The sequence below is a fragment of the Cupressus sempervirens genome, chromosome 5 (genome assembly GCF_028749045.1).
Source record: "Cupressus sempervirens isolate cs-2001-9-10 chromosome 5, ASM2874904v1, whole genome shotgun sequence".
NCBI lineage: Eukaryota > Viridiplantae > Streptophyta > Pinopsida > Cupressales > Cupressaceae > Cupressus > Cupressus sempervirens.
Genome location: NC_143122.1, coordinates 962,097,695 through 962,115,806, shown reverse-complemented (window position 1 = coordinate 962,115,806; position 18,112 = coordinate 962,097,695). Strand labels below are relative to the sequence as shown.

General features: G+C 33.8%; 1 protein-coding gene and 1 pseudogene across 1 annotated transcript; one reads left to right on the top strand and one right to left on the bottom strand.

Moving 5' to 3' along the window:
• Nucleotides 1-808: 808 nt before the first annotated feature.
• Nucleotides 809-2,279, bottom strand: LOC149559154 (pectate lyase 1-like). Its single transcript, XM_089831269.1, has 4 exons — nucleotides 1,817-2,279; nucleotides 1,611-1,765; nucleotides 1,424-1,527; nucleotides 809-1,314 (listed from the first exon to the last, which is right to left on the bottom strand). Exons 1-4 carry the CDS (start codon nucleotides 2,277-2,279, stop codon nucleotides 957-959), a joined length of 1,080 nt encoding a protein of 359 aa, XP_089687395.1. The 3' UTR covers nucleotides 809-956.
• A 3,855-nt stretch (nucleotides 2,280-6,134) lies between these two features.
• LOC149559153 (pectate lyase 1-like) lies at nucleotides 6,135-8,044 on the top strand (annotated as a pseudogene).
• Nucleotides 8,045-18,112: the final 10,068 nt, after the last annotated feature.

Here is an 18,112-nt window from a genome sequence, read left to right as displayed (position 1 = left end):
ATTGCGAGTAGATTCGAACTCAAGACCTCTTCGATAAGAGGCTCACAATTTACCATTGTGTTGTAGGTCTTGCCTTCAACCAGGGATTGTTTGTGCATATGTTCACTTCCTTTTATTGACATCATTGTGCATGATAAATCGACTACTAACTGATTATTTATTGACCTAAACTACTAAGTTATAGGTAAACTTAAACTAATGTTGTTCTCCAATAACATCATCTACCTACAACTTTCAACATTGATAGCCTTTAATTTTATTATGTTCATAAATAAACCAAAATAGATAAACATACTATATGTTGGCTAAATCTAATTTACAAAACCTTATTTAGTTGGCAAAACAATCCAATTACCGTCATCACTACTACATTATATGAAACTTTTTTAGTCTCATTTATTTGAGTACACTTCATTTACCATTGGTACTGTTGTCCTCAATCCTTTATGTAGTCAATATTTAAGATTTGGAATTTAATATATACAAAGCTTGTGAGTATTATCTAAATCTAAAATAGAACTCTTCAAATATATCAGTGGACATAAGAGAGTTATATGACTATATTAATATATTGACATATTGCACATACCACAAAGTGAGGTTTGCTCATATGAATAACCTCCCTATATATATGTTACAAGTAGAATAAGGTTTCAATGTATCTGTCCCACATTTAATGGAATGATCAACACCCATTTATTGTTTTAGTTTAAATCACCATAAGGTCCACTTTAGAAACAATATAATTTAATATAATATAAATTTCTTGTGCATAATATACAAAATAAATAAAAGTAATTGGAATAGCTTTCATGCCCAGAGCTGTTAAGAATGAATTTCAATCTTTTAAATACAGCGCGAGAATGAGTGAATCTCATTTTTGAAGCGTGAAAGAATTGAATGAAAGAATGATCAAAGAATCTGTACAAGAACAGCGGCGAGACTTAACAAGTAAATTAGAGGCAAGGGCCTGAGGCGGTGCAAGATAGAACTCCTGCACTCTGGGTCAAAATGGGCACTGATCTTCCATCGGCAACTTTAAATTGCTGGCCTGTCTGGTAGAGGGGAAGCGCTTTTCCTTTCCCAGATGGAACAAAGTATGCTCCGTTCAAAAATGTGTCCTTCACAGACTTCCACAGCCAACTCTTCCCATCGGAGCTCTCGCGCCATGTCACCTGCTTCTTGTAGTCCTCGTTGGGGGCCACAAAGCGATTGCCTTCGCTTCTGATGACAGGCTTCGCACTCCCTCCAATGGCGTATATACCCCACGCCTCATAGTTGTTGTTCGCCACATGCGCATACCCATGCCGGCACCTGAACAGAGAAACAAACCAAATCATATCAGTTACATGAGTTGGGTACTTGACTGTTGGAGATCGGAGTTTGCTGGTTAAACACGAGGAGTTGAAAGCAATTCAATTACCTGGGCATGCGCTCCAATAAGCCAGGTCCAAAGTGGTTGAAGGCAACAGTGACTCTCATGTTTGTATCAGCTGTATAATCGTCGCTATGTCCCAGAAGCATCACCTGTGCAGTACATAGAAGATTAGTTATTCGTACCTGTGAATAAATGCGTCGCCTGTACATATACATATAATGTTGTATCTTACCTTATCGTGGTGAGAGAAGCGGTTGTTAGAAACGGTAACAGCGGTGGAAGCGAGCGTTACATCTACAAGCCCATCTGCGCAGTTGGAGAGGTTGTTATGATCTATCCAAATGTCTCGCGAAGAAACGACCGAAATTGCGTCTCCATCTTGAATATCTATGGTCTCATGGCTCAAGGATTGCGAGAGGAGAACAACTCCGGCAGCACTTGGCTTGCAGTCATGGATGTTCAAACCGTGGATGATAATGTTGCTGACGTTGAGGAGGCGTATGCAAGGCCCATTGCTGATGTGGACAATTGAGCCCCTTGCGTCGATAGTCTTGTGGCTGGCCACGAACAGGGGCATCTCCAGCTTTATCTTCATATCACTGGCGAAGACTATCCACAGAGGACCGTCGCGCGTAACTCCGTATCTGAGAGTCCCGGGCTGGGGACTCGCAGCGTTGTCGTCTGGAGTGGTGACTGTGTACATCTCTCCTCCTTTGCCTCCCTTGGCTGCACTTCCAAAGCCCACGCCACAATCTGCAAGCTTCATTCTGCTCTGTGCCCAGTTTGCATCTCTTCTCCAGCAATTGTCTACAACATTGTATGAGGGCGCGGATGTAGACAAGGTGGCGGCCTGAACGATCACCAATATCACCCAGGCAGCCGTACAGAATCTCTGGTCCATGAAGATGATTTGTAGTGTTTGACAGTGTGTGCTGGAATGAATAAATGTGATGCCTTATGAAAAATATTGATTCAATTCAAAAGACGAAGAAAATAATTAGGGAGCTTCACGACTGACGTTGCATGTTTCGCGTGAGCAGGTGTATATATAGAGAGAGAGAGAGAGAGCTACACAGATAGCAGTTGTATGGATAAATTAATTATACCCACGCAGCAACCAAGACGCGGACATTTGACAGGCGGCATCCTCATATTTGTCCCTTCAAAACAACACCATGAGCTTTCCCTTATCAGCTCACTCGTTCTCCTACACAATCCGCAGATTAACAACAGTCGATGGCGTAGTGCATACTTTATGTTTGCGTTCGGACTTAGTACTCATGCGCAATTTTAACATCTGCTCATATAGATGTCTGAGCCATTATTCTTTTCTATGACGTCGCACGGTTGGCTCATTTGTCTTTCGTAGACTTATTCTACCGTCAGAAATTGTAGATTGGTCTTTTGGAACACCTAACATATAAATATCCGGGAGAGGAGATGGATCGAGCCAATATGAGCCATTTATAATTATGGGGTGAAGGAAAAACCAAGCAAGCAAAAGTCAGAATTCATACATATATATATTGAAACAAATGAATAACGTAATCACATAAGATACATACTAAAGAAGCTTGTGCGAACTGAAATCTAGACCATGCTCACTTTTGTCTTTGACATTTACGATTGTTGCAAGGGTTGTTGATTATTTCATTAGGAGCTGCATGTCTTACTATAATCAATTTCTTTATATTCTTTCTATTGATTTATGTTAAATCTTATCATTTTCTTTTATTTAAGACGAATTTTTCTTAAATAGAATTTTACTTTGACAATTCAATGATCTAACATTAAATCGAACTACAAAGATTGATGATTAGATGATCATATGATTAAATAATTATAGAAAATGACAATTTTCTTTTCATTAATAATAATAATAATTCTTTTTTACCTCATTACAATAAGAAAAAACATGTTCAGTAAATAGATCTTCAAAGTGTGATATTCCATTGAATGTGTAGAAAATAGGAGAGATAATGTATTGCATCTTTTCAAAATGCTTTCTTAAAATGACATTGGTGGTTTTCCTCCACAATATTTATATTCTTTTAATCTATCATAGCTTGAATGTAGTCTAGTTTTCACAATTTTTAATCAGACTTTCTTTTATAACTATGAATGACAAAGACTCTATGATCACTTGTGTTGAACTTGAATAGAATTAGAAAACTACATAGATTCTTGCTAGTATATTTATTTGAAGGGTTAGGTTGATTTTTATTCCATGAAAAGTGTCTGCATTAAAAGATGTTCAACCTTGTGCATCATTGTTTTCTTTTCTTACACATTTGCCAAAACATTGTATAGCTGAAATGATGCAAAATAAAATGAAACAAAAGAGAGTGAAAATTTGAACTTCAACTTTAACAAAAAAATTTTTTAAAAATAATTGGAAGATGCACTCAAGTCTTGTATACGTAGCATCACATTTTTAATTTCCCTTTCCAAAAGTCAAAACATCATATTGGTTAAATTGTGCATGATAAAATAAAAGGAAACATAAAAGAATGAAAATTAGCACTTCAATGTTAACGTATCTGATTTCTTGCCTTATTGTTGTGTAGAGTCATTTCCCCTTTTTTGGTGCAAATAGTTGTTTGTTTTTCAAATTCATACATTTTCATATCAAATGGTTGTTGAATTTCTCCTTATGCTTTATTTTAGGTTTATATTCCCTTTCTTAAGGTTTGCAGACATTCCCTACTTATCTTTATAAATAGGCGTGACTTAAATTATCATATTTTAATCTATATCGCATAATCTACCACTTTTAAATATATATAATAGATTAGGTTTTAGCCCAGTTTTTATAGAAATCAATATATTATGTTCTTATTCTAATAGACTACCATATTATGAGATCTTAAATAGTGTGATAATTCTTATTTGAAAAAGATCAAATTTTATTTGTCTAGTGTATTTGTTTATATATCAACTATTCATGTTTCCATGTTTACTTTATTTGAGTAATGGAATAGTCAAATTGAATGCTTAGTATGGATCAACCAAGCCTTGGGAAAGTATACTTGTAATCTAACTAAGAGTTTTATTATATTTTTTTAGTGCAACTTGGACAAAAGGTTTCACGTAGCTTCTACCCCCTTCATGCAGCTAGTCTTAGTCACTATGTTTATATCTTTCTTTTTTTCAATCAGTTATGTTATTTTAAGCTTTGATGAGCTTGAAATTGAGAAGGGATAGCTTGAAACTTTTATTTTTCCTTGAGAGGTAAAAGTACAAATCCATGTCACCCTTCTATAAAGGAAAAGTCTAAACAAAGTATAATTGTTCACTTTAAATGACATAAAACAGGTATTATTATCTAGAATTTAAAAATGAAGTAAACTAATGAAATGTGTGGAAATGGATGAAGTTTAGGATTATAAATTTTAATAATTATTCTGAATAAGAATTGATATATTTTTCTATTTTTTATAGATAATTATTTAGTTTATGAAAAATGCTAAAAATTATGGTTTTAGTTCCCACCATAAAACATTATGGAAATAAACCTATTTCCATTTGAACTCAAACTATGTTATAGATAACATATATAGCTAAGAACTATCAAAATAAAAATTGACTTTAGACCTATATTTTCTCTTTTATAATGATTTGAAAATTTTAACTCACCTGAAATCAATAGTTTTCATCTCCCACCACATTTTTCAAAACAAATCTATTCTAAGTAGAAAAAAATAAGTGATGGTAGAGTATTTGTCATTCATAGTTATAAAACAATGTTCTACCTAAAAAAATGTTAAGAGAGGACTACATTCAAGCTATGTTAGATAAATAAAAATAAAAAATCATTATGTGAAGGCAAACCATTGAAGCATCATTTAAAGGAGTATTCATAAAACATGCACTTCATTATTTCTACTATTTTCTACACATTTAATTAAATGTTACACTAACAAGAGATATTTACTAATCATTTTTATTTTTATTGCAATGAAGTAGAATTGAATTATTATTTTTCATATTTTTTCCATTTTTTACATGATATAGGTTTTCAAAAAACAAAAAAGTATTTTACTATAATTATTTAATCATATGAGCATCTAACCATCAATCTTTATAAATATGTTTAATATTATCCATGAATAGTGAAAGTAAAATTATATTTAACAGTAATTGGTCTTAAATAAAATAAAATGATATGATTATATATATATATATATAGAAAGTTTAATTCTAAAGAAATTGATTATAGACTAGTTTAAGACAGGCAGCTCCTAATGAAATAATCAACAACCCTTGTCACAATTGTAAATATCAAAGGCAAAAGTGATCATGGTCTAGATTTCAGTTCGCACAAGCTTCTTTAGTATGTATCTAATGTGATTACTTTATTCATTTGTTTCAAAATATATATATATATATATGAATTCTGATCTTTGCTTGCTTGGTTTTTCCTTCACCCCATAATTATAAATGGCTCATATTGGCTCGATCCATCTCCTCTCCCGGAGATTTATGTTAGGTGTTCCAAAAGACCAATCTACAATTTCTGACGGTAGAATAAGTCTACGAAACACAAATGAGCCGCCCGTGCGACGTCATAGAATAGAGTAATGGCTCAGACATTTATGTGAGCAGATGCTAAAATTGCGCATGAGTACTAAGCCCGAACGCAAACATAAAGTATTCACTACGCCATCGACTGGTGTTAATCTGCGGATTGTGTAGGAGAACGAGTGAGTTGATAAGGGAAAGCTCATGGTGTTGTTTTGAAGGGACAAATATGAGGATGCCGCCTGTCAAATGTCCGCGTCTTGGTTGCGGCGTGGGTATAATTAATTTCTCCATACATTGTCGCGGCTCACTGCTATCTGTGCAGGCCTCTCTCACTCTGTCTATATATACACCTGCTCACGCGAAACATGCAACGTCAGTCGTGAAGCTCCCTAATTATTTTCTTCGTCTTTTGAATTGAATCAATATTTTTCATAGGGCATCACATTTATTCATTCCAGCACACAATGTCAAACACTACAAATCATCTTCATGGACCAGAGATTCTGTATGGCTGCCTGCGTGATACTGGTGATCGTTCAGGCCGCCACCTTGTCTACATCCGCGCCCTTATACAATGATGGTAGACAATTGCTGGAGAAGAGATGCAAACTGGGCACAGAGCAGAATGAAGCTTGCAGATTGTGGCGTGGGCTTTGGAAGTGCAGCCAAGGGAGGCAAAGGACGAGAGATGTCCACAGTCACCACTGCAGACGACAACGCTGCGAGTCCCCAGCCCGGGACTCTCAGGTACGGAGTTACGCGCGACGGTCCTCTGTGGATAGTCTTCGCCAGTGATATGAAGATAAAGCTGGAGATGCCTCGTTCGTGGCCAGCCACAAGACTATCGACGCAATGGGCTCAATTGTCCACATCAGCAATGGGCCTTGCATACGCCTCCTCAACGTCAGCAACATTATCATCCACGGTTTGAACAGCCATGACGGCAAGCCAAGTGCTGCTGGAGTTGTTCTCCTCTCGCAATCCTTGAGCCATGAGACCATAGATACTCAAGATGGAGACGCAATTTTGGTCGTTTCTTCGCGAGACATTTGGATCGATCATAACAACCTCTCCAGCTGCGCAGATGGCTAGTAGATGTAACGCTCGCTTCCACCGCTGTTACCGTTTCTAACAACCGCTTCTCTCACCAAGATGAGGTAAGATACAAGATTATATGTATATGTACAGGTGATGCACTTAATCACAGGGACGAATAACTAATCTTCTATGTACTGCACAGGTGATGCTTCTGGGACATAGCGACGATTATACAGCTGATACAAACATGAGAGTGACTGTTGCCTTCAACCACTTTGGACCTGGCTTATTGGAACGCATGCCCAGGTAATTGAATTGCTTTCAACTCCTCGTGTTTAACCAGCAAACTCCGATCTCCAACAGTCAAGTACCCAACTCATGAAGGCAAAGAGAAAGACAAATACACAGAAATAAAACAGATTTTAATGCCTTATTGCCTTACACAAATGCATTACATAAGGCCTCTATTTATAGAGGGTACGAGAATTCTCTACACACAACATATTTTACAAACATTACACTATATTAAATATAATATTACATATATTAAAAACATGGGCGGCTGGAACGGCAGAGTGTTTGCTATGTAATTCATTATGGGTGGTGGATAGACGGCTGAGTTGTGGGCTGGAGTGTTGACTGTGGACGGCTGAGTTGGGTTGGTTGTCTGCTTTTAATGACAGAAATTACTAACTACCGCCAACAACTCATGTAACTAATATGATTTGGTTTGTTTCTCTGTTCAGGTGCCGACATGGGTATGCACATGTGGCAAACAACAACTATGAGGTGTGGGGTATATACGCCATTGGAGGGAGTGCGAAGCCTGCCATCAGAAGTGAAGACAATCGCTTTGTGGCCCCCAATGAGGACTACAAGAAGCAGGTGACATGGTGCGAGAGCTCCAATGGGAAGAGTTGGCTGTGGAAATTTGTGAAGGACACATTTTTAAACGGAGCATACTTCGTTCCATCTGGGAAAGGAAAAGTGCTTCCCCTCTACCGGACAGGACAGCAATTTAAAGTTGCCGATGGAAGATCAGTGCCCATTTTGACCCAGAGTGCAGGAGTTCTATCCTGCACTGCCTTAGGCCCTTGCTTCTAATTTACTTGTTAAGTCTCGGTGCTGTCCTTGTACAGATTCTTTGATCATTCTTTCACTCAAATTCTTCCACGCTTCAAAAATGAGATTCACTCATTCTCGCACTGTATTAAAAGATTAAAATTCTTTCCTAAAAGCATTGGGCATGAAAGCTATTTTGATTAATTTTATTTATGTTGTATATTCTGTACTACAAATTTATTTTATATTAAATTATATTATTTCTAAAGTGCACCTTATGGTGATTTAAACTAAAACAATAAATGGGTGTTGATCATTCCATTAAATGTGGGACAGATACATTGAAACCTTATTCTACTTGTGACATACATATAGGGAGGTTATCCACATGAGCAAACCTCATTTTTTGGTATGTGCAATATGTCAATATATTAATATAGTCATATAACTGTCTTGTGTCCATTGATATATTTGAAGAGTTCTATTATAGATTTAGACAATACTCACAGTCTTCATATATATTAAATTCAAAATCTTAAATATTGACTACATAAAGGATTGATGACAACAGTACCAATGGTAACTGAAGTGTACTCAAATAAATGAGAATAAAAAGGTTTCATATAATGCAGTAGTGATGACAGTAATTGGATTGTTTTGCCAACTAAATAAGGTTTTTTAAATTAGATTTAGCCAACATATACTATGTTTATCTATTTTGGTTTATTTTCCAACATAATAAAATTAAAGGCTATCAATGTTGAAAGTTGTAAGTAGATGATGTTATTGGAGAATAACATTAATTTAAGTTTACATATAACTTAGTAGCTTAGGTCAATAAATAATCAGTTAGTAGTCAATTTATCATGCACAATGATGTCAATAAAAGAAGATGAATGTACGTACAAACAATCCCTTATTGAGTTTAAATTAAAAAATAAAATAAAATCATATACCCAAGAATAAATGGGTTTTGAACAATGCACTAATTGAAAAAGGAAATCATTAAACCCTTAATAAAAAAATTTCAAAGATATAACCATTAAATAATAGCTAAAATAAAATGACTTTGATATTAACAACAATGCAAACACCCAAAATGTTTTTGAACTATAAATGCAAATATTAGAGATAGAAAACATTTGATTGAGCCTGAGAATCTCTATACATTTCTAATTATTCTTTGAATGGTTCCCATTCATTTTAGCTATACCAAAAATATTTATAATGCTAATGCTCATGCAATTTCTCCCTGGCTCAAGAGAAATAATTGTCCATCTACTGTCAAATTAACATTGCATTCCACATTAACCAATAACCTTCTTAGTTTAAATGCAAACATATTTTAATAGATTAAGTACTACCTCCTAAAATAATTAATCAAAAAATAGTGCACCTATAAACAAAAAATGTCATGGATATTATTATTGATAATATTGTTATGAAGATGTATTTGATAAAATCACTACATTATTGTATAGGAGATGTAAAATATTACAAATTATATTAGGATATTGATGTCAAACCAACAATACATTCAAATTCATGTATCCAAGAGCAAGCGAACTTATTGTAATTCACTATCAATGTCATAATGATAGTTGGCTATTTTTCATAGAATAAATCAATAGCATTCACTTAGATAGAAACTAATAAGTACTATCTCCATCACTTATGATGTTTAAAACCATGAATTTTTTCATGGTATGAATGCATACATAAAAAATGAAATGTTGTCCTTTGATTAAAAAAGACACTCTGTAAGTACTCAAAATCTAAAAATTATTCCTCCAACCAAAAGAAGTATAAGAAGAATAAAAGATCCTCCCATGGAAAAAAAATTATTCACACCAAGTGTAGAGAAAAATAAATCCCCCTCTTTGCACATTGATTACATTTATGATCATTGAACTCCTCTCTTTACAAAAAATAGCACCCCACCATATCTTCACCAATGCAAGTGAAAAATAAACCTCTTCCTCCACATTAAAAACAAAACCCAATTAGACCTCACCTCGCTAATTTTGTATGTTTAATATAATATATTAATAAGTAATTTATAGAAATATTATTTAATAAATTTTAGTTACATTTAATTATGCCAAGAGCATGACAGGATTAATTTTCTTTTACATTAATATATATAGTAAGTTAGATGTTTAATACATATTAACATAAAATAAATTAATTTATCTTCATGTTTAGTAAGAATTAAATTAATTTGTACATATTCACATTATTGAAACACGGCAGAATGTGCTTCCCCTTTTTTAGAGATAGGGTATGGATCTATACATATATTTCACTACCTAGTTTTTTATTTCAACCTTTTGATTTTCTATAGATTTATGTTTGATGACCAAATGGATATAGAGAGTAGGATAAAGATTTTTTTCTTTGCCTCTAGACATCATGCATGTAGTTTAATTTTCTTTTGTTTTTCTATAGATTTTTTTTTTATGACCAAACTGGTATAGAGAGTAGGAATTTCAACATTTTTCTAAGAATATCTTTATTTTTCTTTGCCTCTAGACATCATGCATGTAGTTTAATTTTCTTTGCCTCTTGAAATCATATATGCAATGCTCACATCTACTATTGACTGACATGATTTGGTTTGTTTCTCTATTCAGATACTAACATTGGGATGTACATGTTGCAAACAACAACTATGAGGCATGGGGTATATATGCCATCAGAGGGAGTGTGAAGCCTATGATCAGAAGTGAAGGCAATCACTTTTTGGCCCCCAACAAGGAGTACAAGCAGCAAGTGACATGGTGTGAGAGCTTCGATGGGAAGAGTTGGTTGTGGAAGTCTTAAGGAAACCTTTTTAATGGAGTGTACTTCATTCCATCTAGGAAAGAAAAAGCACTTCTCCTCTACCAGATTGGCTAGTAATTTAAAGTTGTCGATAAAAGATCAGTGCCCATTTTGACCTAGAGTGCAGAAGTTCTTGCATGCACAACATTTGGCCCTTGCCTCTAATTTACTTGTTAGGTATTGCCATTGTTCTTGTACAAATTCTTTGATCATTTTTTCATTCAATTCTTCCATCCTTCAAAAATGAGATTCACTCATTCTCACCCTATACTTTGAAGATTAAAATTCATTCTATTTTCATTCTTTATTGCTTTGTACATGATATTTTATGATGTTTCTTGTCTGACCTCTCAAACACTCTTGGTTTTCAAATTTCACTTTAAAAAAATTTAAGTAATGATAGCTAAACTAATGTATCATTTTTTAATAATTTCTAAGGAGAGACATGCCAGAGTGTTGGGAAACTGAATTGTTAATTTTTCCCCAAAATCAATTCTAATTAGAATGATTATAAGATTGATTATAAAAATGATCAAGATTTCTTTATGTGCTATAGAATCTCTTTATGTACTATATAATTTGAAAATAGGGGCAAAATAGGGTAAAACAAAGAAGATAAATAACACAATATTTGATAATCAACCTCAATATGTTTTTTCCATTCATGAAAACAAAGACTTTTGACAAGTTTTAATACACCTTGATTATCAGAAAATAGAGTTGATGGTTAATCCTCTGAAATTTTCATATTGGATAGGATGTGATGTAACCATATCGCCTCACATACTACTTCTTGTGCAACACAATATTCAACTTTTGTGGATGAAAGAGAAGTAAAAAATTTCTTTTTACACATCCACATAGAGCCACATCCAAAATGAAAGATGTATCATCATGTTGATTTGCAGTCATCTAGAGATCCAACATAGTTTGAGTCTACATAACACTATAAGAAGAATTTATCGTTGTGTTTATATTCCAAACCTTACTCAAGACTACCTTTGACATATCTCAAAACAAAGTTGGCTTGCACCCAATGACATTGCTTTGCCTCTTGCATAAACCTGGATAGATACATGACAAGAAAACATACATCTATCTCAGTATACATCAAGTAAATGGGACTCCCAACAAGTTTTCTATAGCGAGTTGCATCTACATGAGGTGAATCCTAGAAGTGAGAGAGTTGTAAACCATGTTCCAATTAAGTAGACATAAGCCTACAATCTATCATCCCAAATGTTTCTAGGAGTGCCTTGGTATATTTCATGTGAGAAAAAAAATATAATGCCTTCTCTGCCAAAACATTAAGCCAATCCAATAATGTAGTAGCTCTAAGCCAGTCATATCAAAAGCTTTATTTATTTCATGCTTGACAATATAAATGAGAGTATCTAAAGTCCTTGTAATGATAAGATCATCCACATACAAAATAAGTATAACAATCTTCATTCAAACCTTTTTGATATACAAATTAGGATTAGACAGGTTACAAATAGAAACATCTTGCAAAAGGTGGCCATCTAGTTCAATGTACCAAGCCTGAGCTACTAGTTCAATCCCATATCAAGACTTTATTCAATGACATGCCTTGAGAGGATTATTATCATCAATAAAACCTTTAGGCTAGACCATGTAGACTTCTATAAGATCACCATTTAGGAAAGCACTCTTGACACCCATATGGTGAGCTTCCAACCCTTTTGTCCAGCTAGAGGTGTAACACTCTGCTAGAGAACCCAAAAGTAATTAAGCTAAATATATACTAAGTTTGTCAAACATTTTTTTTTGAAAAGATAATAATAGAAATAGATAAATTAATTTTGATGGATCAGCCATTGTGGGAAATTTTTTTGATGGGGGTGCTTTATGCAATGCTTCAGGTAAATGGTTATGGCTATTTTAGGAAACTACTATGGTGGCCCAGATAATGAAGCTAAAGCCTTGGCTCTTTTGTGGGGATTGAGACTCATGAGGAAGTGCATAATTAATAGACTAATGGTTGAGGGGGATTTAATACTAATTATCAATGTTATTAGAGGGGTCAGTCAGAGTTATTATGAGATCAAGGTAATAATAAAGGAAATTTGCAAGATCATTGAAGAATGCCAAGAAATCCAAGTGGACCATATTTACTATGAAGTTAATGGTGTGGCAGATGAGCTGGCTAATTTTAGACATAGCGTCTTGAGGTTAACTAAATGGGATGAAATCAGCCTAATTACATCATCAACTAAACCATTGATGGAACATGAAAGTACTTCTACCACTATTAGATGAATCATCACACCAAGTGGTGCATTTTAAAGTTTCAATGAGAGTGGGAAAGAAAAAGGGTTCATAAAGGTTACATTTGGAAAGATTATATCTAAATTCACTTTTATGATCTCCTTAGCATAAATATTATTTATTTTCACAAAAGGATGAAGGTAATGGATTTTCTTAGAATAAAAAAATTGATTGTAAAAGACAATAATGACACCTCGCTCATACCCCACTACATTATAGTTGGCATCATGTGATTATGGAAAGAAAGAGACTACTCACACATACTAGGGAAAGAGATTTTTTGGGCTTTGAAAAATCTTATGGCCTTATGATAGCTTTCTCCTGCCTCTTCATTGTCATCTTGAGTATATTTTACTTAACTTCTAAAAAATCTCACCTGTAACTTGCTAATGTCAATGAATTCAAAGGAGTTGGTGAAAAATATGAAGAGTTAGTGGCTGAGTTTGGTGGCGGTATGTGCACCAACAATTGCATTGAACTTGTGGGAGTGGAGGAGTATATTCACAAGAGTGAAGTGGCAATTGTTTATCTGCAAGAGGATGACTTGTTACCCTTTATGAAAGGGTTGATAAAACATAAGGAAAATATCTCAACACATTACTTCAATTCATGGAATGACACAAGAGTGACTGTCAATGGGATGAGCTTTGAAATCACTGAGGAGCTTATTGCTAAGGTTGGTGGGTTTGCCAAGGGTGACAAGAACTGGGACAAATAAACTCATGTGAATGATGAAACCAACCTTCAAAAATTATTCGAATTTAATGAAGAATTAGTCCACATAGAAGGTGGGATTTCTAGGGAACACCTCCATAAGCCCTAGGATGTAATATGTTATGCTATTATGAGATATATCACTCTGGAGGTCTGGTTTTGGGTACTATATTTTTACCATTTCCCCATCCTCAACCACTTTACAAATTTGGATCAACTCTCTTTTCTATTCCTTTTGATAAACTCTTTGGAAGATAGTATTTTTAAGGTGAGGAGAAAGAAGGAGGGAAAACCCTTTTACCTCATCCACAAGGGTTTAATGAATATTTTATATACCCATCATCTTTTCCAAAATCCACCACTCGTAGTTAACCATCATTCTATTGCTACCACCCAATCGTCTTTTGGCACTAGCTCAAGACCTAGCCATAAAAAAAGAATCAAGAAAACCCCCAATGCTGAGGTCAAAATTAATCTTGTAGACTCCAATACAGATACTAGGAAGAGAAACTAGAGTGCCCATAGATCAAGTAAATGCTTCCAAATGGAGAAGTTTAAATTCCCTCTGAAACAGGTCATAAGCTTAGAGTCTACTTAAAGTGACATTAAACCCCTTAAGAGGTAATTATTTAATCCTTATTATTTAATAATGTAATTACCATAGTAATTACCAATTATTGTGGTAATATTAATATTTTATATTGTTTTTTTAATAAGTTTCTAATACAAATCTGATAGGGCAACAAAATTTAAACAATCAAATTTAGTAATTAAAACAAGATTATATTTTTAGAACCCCTATCCTGAATTTTATAAGAATTTAAATACAAATCCTCAAATTCATCAAACAAGGTTTCCAATCGCAAATTATTTACAAATATTTTTGAAATGAAAAAATAATAATTACAGAAACAAGGGTTTCAACCCAATTGGAATTTTGAATATAGAGCCACAAAAAATATAGAGAAGACATAAAATTCAATAGAGGAGTCACTGTGTAAAACTCAAGAAGATCCTACCTGGATCTAATGCTAATGTTTGAATGCACAGAACTTGCATGCAATTCCCTTTCTCCAAAAGCCCTCTTCTCAAAAATTGGCTCCTCCAAACTTGTGTGTGGAGAAATGAGCTCTAATTTCTTAATAACGAGTTTTCCCTAATTAGGGTTAGGGTTTTGCGATCATTCAAAACCTTTTACTTAATTATTTTATTTTATTTTTATTTTCAAGTGCAACCTTTTAGTAATTTAATTAAAATAACTTTATTAATTCAATTCCCATTCTCTCTATTATTAAGTCACAAGACATCTTTAAAAAATATTTATTAATTTAACTAATAATAATATGTAGAGTTTCTTATAAAAATGAAACTCTTAAATATATTATTATTAAATTAAATAAATATGATTATGCCAAAATTATAACCTTAATTAAATCTTTTAAATTTAATTCTTTTATTTAATTAATTTCTCATTTAATTAAATATAATTAACTATTGATTTGTCTTTATAAAATTTTCATTAAATTATCTTCTTGATTTGATTTAATTATAACTTAAAATCACAATAGACCCACAAAACTAAATACGAAAACCCATTATAAACTACAAAATACTAAATCAAACTAAATTGTCAAAATCATGAATTCACATCACTTTATGAATTTTAAAGGGTAAATATCTCAGATACCTATCCTAATTTCTAGGAAAATTGGCTTAGTGCTAGGATTTGGACTCAAGAATTATTTCCCCTCTTTTACCATTGAGATACTGTAATAGGGCATGCTAATTCTAGCAATTCAAGGAAGTCGATTCCCAATGCCTACAATCTGCATAAAATCAGAGCATGTACATACACATATAATCTAAACTAAACAGGCAATGGTGGGAAGTGGTGCATCATGTAGATCTCAACTAGTAGGTTACTACAACTCCCTCCCTCAACCACATCAGAAATGTCAAACATAAATTAAAACATACATGTACACCATACACATGCAAGTATGAGGTAAGTAACCATAGAAACAACATATAAATTATCCATCTAATTATCATCATGAAATAACTAAAATTGCAATATGAACATGCATGTATCATGATCGAAAGAATAACCATGAACACATGCAATAACTTAGTATCAAGTAGCTCATCAATATATCAACTGAATATGAATGACATCTAATCAAATCCAATAACCAAGTACTACTAAACATAAAGCATAATCATAGAACTGGCCTAAGAGAATCTGGCAATACAACATCAAAAGTCAACTAGGGGTGGGTATTACAAGAGGATACACAGTTATGATTGTTTTGAGCTTTGCAGTGGGTGCAAAGGTTTATTCGTAATCTTTCCCCTCATATTGGGTATATCCCTTTGTAAAAAAGTACCCTTATAGTTTTCAGTGGATCCATATGTCTTATACTCAGTTTTAAAAACCTGCTTTTAATCAATGGGTTTCATTCGTGCTGGCAGATCAACAAGCTCCCATGCACATTTTTTAAATAGAGACTTGTGCTGAACATTTGTAGCATGCTTCCCATGTGGTTGAATGAGAGCCTCATGTACTGCATTAGTTTCAACACTATTCTCAACTGAACTCATTAGAGATAAAATTAACTCATTTCTTATATATCTTTATTTTCTTATCTGTATAGAGATATCTGGAGGAATACTCAAGTTAGATTCATGAAGTGTAGTTTAAACCCATTTAGGATGAGATTTTTTTGTCGCCAAACAAAGTCCTTGAAAATACCCAAATCAACATATAGATCACCGTGTTACTCTTCTTCCCCCTTGATTGAGAAGAGTTCTCGATCTCATAATCTAAGAGTGAGAGAGTCTTATGACAAGATATAATAGCATTATTTTTTGGAAATACAATAGGATCTAGAAATAACTAGGGTGTTGAAGTGTTTCTCACTTTGATCTAGAGATTTTGGTAAATTTATGTCAGATGCTTTCATAATACTCTCCAAGTTTAGATATGACTCCTAACTTCTCTTGTGAAGAGTACGTATTTTACAATTTGGTATACAAAGAGAAAATATTCATTAGTAGCTTCTTCACTCTCTATTATGGTTGCTAATTCAACTTGTGATATTGCAATAACACTTGATATCTTTGCATTAACTTTATTCTGAAACTTTCTCTCAAACCATTCAAGTAATTTTTCATTTGTTTCTAGGTCTATGTCATTAATCTTCTCCGCTATATTGGTTAATTGTTCAATTATTGGCTTTTTTTCCTCTGGAGTGGGTAGACTAAATGCATTAGGAAAAATATCTTTAATATCAATCAAGGCTTGTGTCTACCTATGCTCCCTTCTGAGAAGTTCTTGATTTTTCTTCTTTGATAGAGCCTCTTGAAGAATGCCCATATGCTCAATTGTGATGGTTTCAAGATCAAATTTAGGTAATAAAATCACTTCATCTAAGCTCACATCATCATATGATGTTACCTTAAATGTGTTTGGACTTGGACTTGAGTTTTGTAATGGTGTAGCTTCTACACTCGTCCTCTAAAGAGCTTGACTAGGAGATGTAGCAAATTTTGTTAATAATGTCAGTTCCTGTATTGCTAATTGCTCCTCTGGATTTGTTGTCAAACTTGACTCTTCAGTCTTGTCCTTATCTTCTTCTATATTTCTAGGAACACCTTGATTTTGTGTTGTTAGTGTAGGAGTGACATCCTAAACTATTTGAGCTTGTGCTCCATCTTTCTCTATTGTTGTAATTTCATCCCTCTGCTCACCGAATGTTTTAACTTTGTCATTTATCTTTGCAGGTTCATCTTTGATGACCGGAGCACTTTCTACTATTTCACTATTAGTGGAATTTTCTTGCTCCTTTCTATGATACACCACAATAGGTAATTGTGGTTGTACCATGGTAAATTGAGAAAGGGGTGTAGATTTTTTTGATGTTTTTGTTTCCTCCCATATAGATGCCTTATCCATCTTCTCAATCTTATCAACACTTACCAAGACAAGATTATCACAAAGCATAGGCTGTGTAGTGGATCTTGTAAAAATGTTCTTCAAGTCTTTCCCTGAAAGGGGATTGATGTTCTAAGTATAGTCTCAGAAACATCTTTAATCTTTATAGTGTCAATGATTGCACTTGTCTCCTGTTGAGGACTAGCACTTAGAACTTGTGTATCTAGTACACTCTATTCCTTTTGTTTCTCATCTGCAACTTGTGCCTGGGTGTCTATGTTCATGTCTATGCCTCCTTCAACACTATCTTGTTCAATGTCTTCTTCTTTTTCCTCGCCTACTTCAATAGA